The sequence below is a fragment of the Cebus imitator genome, unplaced genomic scaffold (genome assembly GCF_001604975.1).
Source record: "Cebus imitator isolate Cc_AM_T3 unplaced genomic scaffold, Cebus_imitator-1.0 Scaffold296, whole genome shotgun sequence".
Lineage (NCBI taxonomy): Eukaryota > Metazoa > Chordata > Mammalia > Primates > Cebidae > Cebus > Cebus imitator.
The window spans coordinates 1,278,235-1,287,966 of NW_016107611.1; the positions used below are offsets into that span (position 1 = coordinate 1,278,235).

The 9,732-nt window shown below is 56.5% G+C and overlaps 1 protein-coding gene across 4 annotated transcripts in view; it reads left to right on the forward strand.

Annotated features, from left to right (window-relative positions):
- Positions 1 to 9,732, forward strand: part of NECTIN2 (nectin cell adhesion molecule 2) — a 40,402-nt gene that overhangs the window by 25,468 nt on the left and 5,202 nt on the right. The window contains exons 5-7 of one of the 4 annotated variants that reach the window (XM_017502425.2): positions 304 to 452; positions 4,481 to 4,732; positions 4,885 to 5,345. In XM_017502425.2, coding sequence (XP_017357914.1) covers positions 304 to 452; positions 4,481 to 4,732; positions 4,885 to 5,039 — 556 coding nt within the window. In that variant the 3' untranslated portion in view covers positions 5,040 to 5,345. Of the gene's footprint in view, positions 1 to 303; positions 453 to 4,480; positions 5,346 to 8,837; positions 8,992 to 9,732 lie in introns of those variants that run through there. The other 3 variants (XM_017502424.2, XM_017502423.2, XM_017502426.2) reach the window with 3 other exon arrangements.

Below are 9,732 nucleotides of genomic sequence, written 5' to 3' on the forward strand. Positions count from 1 at the left end.
GTCTGAGGGAGGAGGGGCTGGGGTCTGGACTCCTGGGTCTGAGGGAGGAGGGGCTGGGGGCCTGGATTCCTGGGTCTGAGGGAAGAGGGGCTGGGGGCCTAGACTCCTGGGTCTGAGGGAGGAAGGGTTGGGCCTAAACTCTGAAGTCTTCTAGGATGGAGGGAGCTTGCATTTCGGTAATTTGGGGTCTCCAGGGGGAGTTAGGCCCTTGGAGCTTGGCCCCTGGTGGGTGTATCTTCAGGGATGAGGCCTGTGCTCCCCTCTAACCTTGGAATTCCCCTCACTTGACCCCACACCCTCCAGGACCTCAGGCACCTTCCCGACCTCCGCAGTAGCCCAGGGCTCCCAGCTGGTCATCCACGCGGTGGACAGCCTGTTCAACACCACCTTCATCTGCACGGTCACCAATGCCGTGGGCACGGGCCGAGCTGAGCAGGTCATCTTTGTCCGAGGTGAGTGTGTCTTGGGGGCCGTGTGTGGAGACCTGGGTGCGTTCCCCCGGAATTCCACCCTTCGGGGTTTGGGGGCTGCAGGTGGGGAGGCTGTGCGCCGGCCTGGGAGGCATGTGGACCCACCTGGCTGAGGGGAGGGGAGGGTTGGCTTTCCTCTTGTGGCCTCAGGCTGGGGTCTGGATTTGGGATGCCAGGGTAGGTGACGGCAGCAGATGGGGGGTTGACGACCTTGCTCAGGGTTCTCAGAAAATAGAGGCCTGGGAAGGGTCTAATTTCATGGAGAGATCCAGGGAGGCTGCCCCGGGCTCCAGCTTGTGAAAAAGACGCACACCCAGAGTCAGGCATGCAAACCTCAGAGACAGAAACCAGGAGCTCCCACGCCTAGAAACACAATCCGACCCCGAGGCTCGGAGCCAGAGAGAAGAAGCGCGAAGCCAGACCATCAGCCAGTGACAGAACCCGGGTCGAACTCACAACTGCAGAGCCCACAGCTAGAGAGAGGCCAGGACTGTCACAGAGCCGTGCTCCCCGGGACAGAGAGACCCATAGGCCCCAGAGCTGAGGCCAGAGACCCCTCCTGTCAGCGCCACAGCTGGCAGGACCACAGCCACAGACACTCCCTGTGCTGGGAAGTTCTGTCGCAGAGATGCATCGGAATCGAGACACGCGCTGAGACAGTAGCCCTGCAAACCCATTGTCACCAAGACACACACCCAGGAGGACAGTGGCACCAGCCAAGACAGACTGAACGAAGCCAGATGACACCTGGAAAGAGACTTTTTTTTTTTTCTTTTTTCTTTTCCAAGTAGCTGGGATTGAACTTTTTTCTTTTTTTTGAGATGGAGTCTTGCTCTGTCTCTCAGGCTGGAGTGCAGGGGTGTGATCTCGGCTCACTGCAACCTCCACCTCCCAGGTTCAAGCAATTCTCCTGTCTCAGCCTCCAGAGTAACTGGGACTACAGGTGTCCACCACCATGCCCAGCTAATTTTTGTATTTTCAGTAGAGACGGGGTTTCACCATATTGGTTAGGCTGGTCTCAAACTCCTGACCTCAGGTGATCCACCTGCCTCAGCCTCCTGAAGTGCTGGGATCACAGGTGTGAGCCACCGCACCTGGCTGGAAAGAGGCATTCTTAGAAACACTCCAGGGCAACGGTTTATGTAGCACAACCTGTGCAGACATGCAATGTGCATGCCCCCCAGAAACCTGACTGAAGGTGAAGGGACAAACTCCCAGACAGGGGCTGTCCCTATCATGCAGACAGCCTAGTCTCAGAGGGAGAAACAGACCCCTTTCCTGAGTCATAATGTTAGAACGCACACATGCTTGCAGGGACACCCAAGGGAAAAGAGACCCCTCCTCAGGAATCCAGATCCAGCCAGGGAGACAGGACACCCCTATGGGAAACACTGTCGCAGACCACAAACCCAGAGAGACAGCTGTCCCGCTCCGGGCTCACCTAACTCGCTGGGACGTGCACAGGCCCCTGGAGGGAGGCATCACACAGCATGCTGGGGGCAAAACTAACCCCGGACAGCGACGGCCACACACGGAGGAATGTCACCCCTCACACACAGATACTCGGGCGGAAACTCAAAGCCATTCAGGGAGGAGCTTGTCACCGAAACTCCCCCAAACTCTCCAGAAACTCCGTTAGGGACATTCTCATTAAACAAATATGTGCTTCCTGTTTGCCAGGCACTCTTGCTGAGGTTGGGAATACAATGGTGAGTGAGCCACAGTCCCTGCCCTCAGCAGCACACCCAGGGGAGGGTCAGCTCCACCCACCCAGACACCAAACTGGAATTACACCCATAACCTCTACCCCAGATACACCTGAGCTGATCCCCTGTCCACGCACCCAGCAGGTGGCTCCAAGGTGGGGGCCTGCAGAACACAGACACAGTAGAGAAAGACTCAGCGCTGCGGAAAGACACCCCCAGCTCCCCCCGACGGTGGCCACAGAGCCACCCACAGCCAGCAACATCAGTACTAAGACCTACAGATAATGCCTGCAGAAACACGCATGCTCCAAGCACCCTAGAAACCCCTTCACAGGCAGTGAGCACCCCAACAGCCACAGCCAGAGGAGACACACTCAAGGCTGCTGGGGTCGCTCTCAGAGGCTTTCTGAGCCACGAACCCACATCCAGGCACACACAGGCCCGTTACAGACACAGTGTGGAGTCCACAGCAGCACGAACCTAGGTGCACGCACCACACCACAGGACACATCTATCTTTACAAACTCAAGAGAACTTTTTTTTTTTTTTAAATAGAGACAGGGTCTTGCTATGTTGGCCAGGTTGGTCTTGAACTCCTGGCCTCAAAGCAATCCTCCTGCCTCCGCCTCCCAAAGTGCTGGGATTACAGGCATGAGCCGCCACGCCCAGCCCGAATCAGAACTTTGACCTCCAGACACATGAACAGACTTAGCCTCGAGTTCCAAAACACCGATGCCACCTCCAGAAGCAGACAGGCTCAGCCTAGTCCAGTTAGTGACCGGCACTCCCAATAAGGAGGAAAATCTGTTTCCCTCCTCACCCCAGTGTATAGAGATGTGTGTACCACCCTAACCCCCCAACCCCGCCAAAAAGATTTTATCCTCCTGTTTTTGTTTTTTAATGCTATTTTCGAGTCACTAAGCTAATCTGACAGCCCGCTAGGTCATGACCCTCTATTTGAAAACAACAGAAACAGATGTCCTTCCTGGGTCTCAGCCCGTCCTATGTGTAGAGGTGTGGAGGTGGGGTCAGGTGTAGGTGAGCCCTCCGCCCACATCTGTCCCAGTTAGGCCTTGCATGCGGGAGCGGGTAGGTTCTGGTTACAATGATTTCTGTCCCTGGCATGGGGCCCAGGAGCCCCATCCATCCCTGCTCACACTTCCCTCCTCAGCACTCCATGATTTCCTCTCTCCACCTCCCCGCTACCTCCCATGCCCCCATCTGCACCTGCTCAGCTCCCGCGAGAGCACTAAGGAAGTCCCACTGTCCCAGTCTGTGAGAACCCCCCCAGTTTTGTTTTTTGTTTTTTGCTTTTGTTTTTTTTTGAGACGGAGTCTTGCTCTGTTGCCAGACTGGAATGTAGTGGCATGATCCTGGCTCACTGCAACCTCTGTCTCCCAGGTTCAAGCAATTCCCTTGCCTCAGCCTCCCCAGGAGCTGGGATTACATGTGCATGCCACCACGTCCAGCTAATTTTTGTATTTTAGTAGAGACAGTTTCACCATGTTGGCCAGGATGGTCTCGATCCCCTGACCTTGTGATTTGCCTGCCTCGGCCTCCCAAAGTGCTGAGATTACAGGTGTGAGCCACAGTGCCCAGCCAAGAACCCCATTTTAGATGCTGGGGATGAGTGGCTGCTGAGGAGGCGGCCACAGCACTGGGAATGAGTGCTCCCAGTCACTCGACAGGGCAGAATTACCAGGATTCTGTGGCCCTCTGCAAAGAGCTTTGGGATCAGACAGCCTCCCACTGAAACCCAGCTGTCCTCCACCAAGGGGGTGTGCCCCTGAGCTCGCAGCTGTGCGAGGACCCCACAGCACACTCAGGGAGGGCTGCAAACCCAGGTGCCTCTGGGGACCCGGCCAGTGACTAAGTGGCCAGTTCCATTGTGTCCGAATTGCCAGCTTCCACTCAGCTACAGCAATCACCAGAGATGGGAGTTTGGTGATGGGAATTTGGTGTTCTCAGACCTAATTTTTCCCCCATAAGAGAAACCTGGATTTTTAGGTGAAATCACCTGGTTTTTGAGAGGTTCGCTAGCTATTTAAATGTTGCAAAACACAGACACCTGGGAACCACTGGGGCCTCCCTTCCTTGTACAAAGTGCTCAGGCCGTGGTGAAGGGCGAGGGGCTTCCCTTCCCCCTACTTCCTCCTCCTCCTCCTCCATTCTTCTGCCTAGATGCCCCCTAATTTTGGTCACTCCCCCCATCCTGTGTCTCCCCTGCCTCCTCACTGCCCAGAGCTGTCCTGGTGACCTTGTGTCTCCCTTTCTCTCTCTCTCACCCGTCCTCTCTCTCCTCAGAAACCCCCAGGGCCTCGCCCCGAGACATGGGCCAGCTGGTGTGGGGGGCCGTGGGGGGGACACTGCTGGTGCTGCTGCTTCTGGCTGGGGGGTCCTTGGCCTTCATCCTGCTGAGGGGGAGGAGGAAGAGGAAGAGCCCCGAAGGAGGAGGAGGAGGAGGTGGAGGAGGCAGCGGCGACGGGGGATTCTTCGATGCGAAAACTCAGGTGCTGGGAAATGGGGACCCCGTCTTCTGGACGCCAGTAGTCCCTGGTCCCACGGAACCAGATGGCAAGGAGGAGGAGGAGGAAGAGGAGGAGCCTGCGGTGTTCACACAGTAGAGAGTGGGCTACGGGGATTCTTCGATGCGAAAACTCAGGTGCTGGGAAATGGGGACCCCGTCTTCTGGACGCCAGTAGTCCCTGGTCCCACGGAACCAGATGGCAAGGAGGAGGAGGAGGAAGAGGAGGAAGAGAAAGCAGAGAAAGGCCTCATGTTGCCTCCACCCCCAGCCCTTGAGGATGACATGGAGTCCCAGCTGGATGGTTCCCTCATCTCGCGGCGTGCAGTTTATGTGTGACCCGGACACAGACAGAGAACCAGACTCGGCCCCAGCAGGGCCACGCCAGCCTACAGTTCCAGACTGGTCGGACCTGTTCGTCTGGAGGACACTGGAGTGGAACGCTGCCTCCCACTTCCCTGGGACTTGGAGGGAGCTAGAACTGCACACTGGATGCCTCCCGTCTCTAGGGCTGCATGGGGAGCCCTGAGAGTCCAGCCATGGGGACCCAGAGAGGACCCCACCCCCAGAGACTTGGTTTGGGCTCCAGCCTGCCCCTGGCCCCGTGACACTCAGGAGTTAATAAATGCCTTGGAGGAAAACATCGGGGGTGTCTTGTAATACATCAGACCCCTCCTTGGGTCGTGGGGAAAGAGGGGTTGGGACAGGGACTCCTCGGTCCCAGGGGCTGGGAGGAGCCAAACCAGGTTCCCGGAGAATGGGATCCTGGCAGGGGTGAGACAGAGAAGGCTGCGGGCCCGCACTCCTTGGATGCTGGAAAGACACATTGGACGGCTGAGAATCACGAGGCTTGTGGAACTAGGATTCAGGTCCTGAACTGTGGGCTCAGAGGCGGGGGCATGTGGACTTCTAGGTCCCAAGACAGAGGCTGCCTTTCTGGATCCTGTGGCCAGACGGGTAGGAGGCCCGAGTTCTCTGAACTCCTGGGCCTTCAGGTGGAGGTGGGGGTGGGGGCAGCCAGGTTCCCTGCGTCCTGGGAGAATGGGGGGGGCTGCGAGCCAGCCCCGCCTCAGCCTCAGACCTCACCTCCACCATGCTGCTGAGGGTCCCTGGAGGGGAGAGCTGCTCCCCACTCCCATTCTCAGGGGCCCTAAGGGCATGGGTAGGCGCGGTGCTGGGGAAGTCCCACCTTTGTCCACCCCCACAGTGGCTTCCCTAACCGCCTCCTCCACCCTTGCCCCCATCGGTCACCCAAGGGACTTTTCAGTGACTTCCTGGGAGTGGCAGCAGCTTCCTTCAGCCCCTCTCAACCGGAAAAGCAAAGACAGAGGGGGTCCTTGACTTCCCAGGCTACCCGGGTCATCACTGCCCTCCTGAGCCTCCCTGCCTCCTCTGTAACACAGGGCCGGTGTTCACATCGGCCTCACAAGGCCGTAGCAGGACCCAGTCGGGACGCGCCCATGATGCCCTCATGCAGCCTCGTCGACCTCCACAGACCCCACCGAGCCCTGTGCCAGGCAGTGCTGGGGCTGCCTCGGTGACCTGCACAGACCCAGTCCCGCCCTCCCAGTGCACACGGCCATAATGACCACGGGAAAAGCAGCTGTATGTTTAGGATGAAGATGTGTGTGCAGATTGAGGGGCAGTTTCTCCGTCACTTGCCCACCCTCTGAAGGCCTCCAGAGGATGCCAGGCTGTGGAACAGGAGCAGTGGAGAGCCAGCAGTCCAGCATCTTCTGGAAGCTTCCTCCCCATCTGGAGAGTGAGGCTGATGCTCGAGTGACCCCCCTGGGCTTTTCCATACTTGTTACTCACTCGTTCTTTATTGTCTTTACTCGCCCACTCACCCCACCCGGGCAACAGCAGGGCAGGGGCGGGGAACCGTCACCGCCTGGCACACAATGGGTCCTTCTAACACACCCACCGAACACCTACCGTGTGCTGGACCTCAGGTGCACGGTCCAGTGTGGAAATTGGCAAGTAAACAGGTAACCACTTCAAAAACTCTTCCATTAGGAGACTTGGAAATGGGAGGTGCTAGGAAGAGGCGCCAAGGAGCACATGGGCTTCACCCCTTTTTCTGTCTTGTGTTGATTTTTTTTTTTTTGAGACGGAGTTGTGCTCTGTCTCTTGGCATGATCTCGGCTCACTGCAAACCTCCGCCTCCTGGGTTCAAGTGATTCTCCTGCCTCAGCCTCCCGAGTAGCTGGGATTATAGGCATGCATCAGCATGCCTGGCTGATTTTTGTATTTTTAGTAGAGATGGGGTTTCATCACGTTGGCCAGGATGCTCTCCATCTCCTGACCTCGTAATCCACCTGTCTCGGCCTCCCAAAGTGCTGGGATTACAGCATTACGGTGTGAGCCCCCGCGCACAGCCTTTTTTTTTTTTCTTTTGTAGAATGGGCATGGTCTGTCGGTGTTACCCAGACTGGTCTCAAACTCCCGGGCTCAAGCGATCCTCCCACTTCAGCCTCCAAAAGTGCTGGGATGACAGGTGTGAGCCACTGTGCCTGGCCCCAGCTAATTTTTCAATTTCTTCTAGAGATGAGGTCTCGTGCTCATTGCCCTAGCTGGTCTTAAGCAATCCTCCTGCCTCGGCCTCCCAAAGCACTGGGATGACAGGTGGCAGCCACTGCCCTGGGCCCTGACCCCTTTCCTGATAAGTGGGAGGAGATTCCAGTCCCCAGAGGGGATTCTTGATCTCAGATTTCTACCCCCACATTCTCTGCCTTCTAGCCTCTTCTGGTCCTGTCTCCTCTCCTCTCATCTCCCCACTCTCCCCAGCCTCATTCTGCCCCGGCTACATGGTCTCCTTGTTGTTATTGTTGTTGTTTTTAAGAGATGGGGTCTTGCTATGTTGCCCAGGCTGGAGTGCAGTGGCTATTCACAGGCACGATCCCACTACTGATCAGCACGGGAGTTTTGACCTGCTCTGTTTCTGACCTGGGCCGGTTCACCCCTCCTTAGGCAACCTGGTGGTCCCCTGCTCCCAGGGGGTCACTATGTTGACGCCGAACTTAGTGCAGACACCCGACAGCCCAGAACTCCTGGGCTCAAGCGATTCTCCCGCCTCAGCCTCCCGAGTAGCTGGGACTACAGGCACGCGCCACTGCGCCCGGCTTTCTGTTCTTTAAAAACACAAGGCTGTGAGTGAGATGGGACCTGAGTGTGGGACCCCCTGAATGTGCCCCATTCCCAGGGTGCAGCCCTGGAGTGTAGGATCCCCTCAAATTGTCCAGAACTCCCAAGTATGCAGCTCTCTGCTGCACGGACAGCTCAGATCATGTGACCAAGTACATTTCTTTAAAAAAATACAACACAAGGCAAGCCTAGTGCAGTGTAATCCCAGCACTTAGGGAGGCCGAGGCGGGAGGGTCACTTGAGCCCTGGAGTTCAGTGCCAGCCTGGGCAACATGGCAAAACCCCAGCTCTACAAAAAATTTTAAAAAATAAAAATAAGCTTGCGTAGTGGCACATGCCTGTAGTTCCAGCTTCTCCAGAGGGCGAGGTGGGAGGATCGCTTGAGCCCAAGAGATGGAGGCTACAGTGAGCAGTGATCACACCAATGCATTCTAGCCTCGGTAACAAAGTGAGGCCGTCTCAAAAAAAAAAAAAAAAAACCATAAAACCTCACAAGCCTCCGGCAGGGCCTCTGGCTATTTGCGCTGCCTCGGACGCCCCAAGACACTCTCATGGCTCATCCCCAGTGTCTCTTTCAGGTCTTTGCTCAGCTGTCACCTTGCAGTAAGGCACGGGCCCTCCCACTACCTTTGGGGACCCCACTTGGCAGGTCCTCTCACTTCCACACTCTCTTATTTTTGTATTTCCCATGACTTACTCCCATCTAGCATGTGAGCTATTGTGCTGGTTTGCTTACCGTTGGCCTCCCTGCCCAACCAGAATCCAAGTTCCATGAAGGTAAAGACTTTGTATGTTGTGTTCTCCACTCACGTCCCAAGCGGGGCACATACGGATGCCCCTTCTTCATGCTCAGTAGGTTGAGCCAAATGAAACAAAGTCCCCTTCCCTCGGGAGAGAACATAGGCAGGCAGGCGATGATGGGGGGTGGTAGCTTGGAGTAAGGAGCCGTGTCTTCCTCCTTGAGACCCCCTCACACTGTCCCTCTCCTTGCAGAGACCCCCAACACAGCGGGCGCAGGAGCCACGGGCGGCATCATTGGGGGCATCATCGCTGCCATTATCGCTACTGCTGTGGCCGCCACGGGCATCCTTATCTGCCGGCAGCAGCGGAAGGAGCAGACGCTGCAGGGGGCAGAGGAGGACGAAGAGTAAGTGATGGGCCCTCAGACCAGACTGGGAGAGGGGTTGAAGAACTGGGGAGTATGGGGTAGGGGCGAGGGTGGGAGAAAATTCTCCAGAATCACTGTGTGAAACAGACCAGAAGGAACTGGGACCTACGTGGAATGGGGAGGTGTGGGTTTCTCTCTGCCATAAAGTACGGGTATGACTGCTCCGCTCTGTGAAGACTCATCACAGTCCAGGTTCCTGCTACATTGTGGCTCCCACATTCCAAGATGGCTCCCCGCTCTTCCATCAAACTCTGCACGCAATACGCCGGGCCCAGTGGCTCACGATTGTCATCTCAGCACTTTGGGAGGCCCAGGCCGAGGCCGAGGCGGGTGGATCATGAGGTCAGGAGTTTGAGACCTGGTGACCTGTGCTTGTAGTCCCAGCTACTTGTGTGGCTGAGGTAGAGGTGGGAGCATGTGGAGGCTGCAGTGAGCTATGATGGCACCATTGTACTCCAGTCTGGCCAATGAAGTGAGACCCTGTCCAAAATACAAAAAGAGAGAGAGAAAAGTGAAGTAACTAATCAGGAACAAAACAACAAATTGCCCTGGCTGGGCGCAGTGGCTCACGCCTGCAATCCCAGCACTTTGGGAGGCCTAGGCAGGAGAATTATGAGGTCAGGAGTTTGAGACCAGCCTGGCCAACATGGTGAAACCCCATCTCTACTAAAAATACAAAAATTAGCTGGGCGTGGTGGCATATGCCTGTAGTCCCAGCTA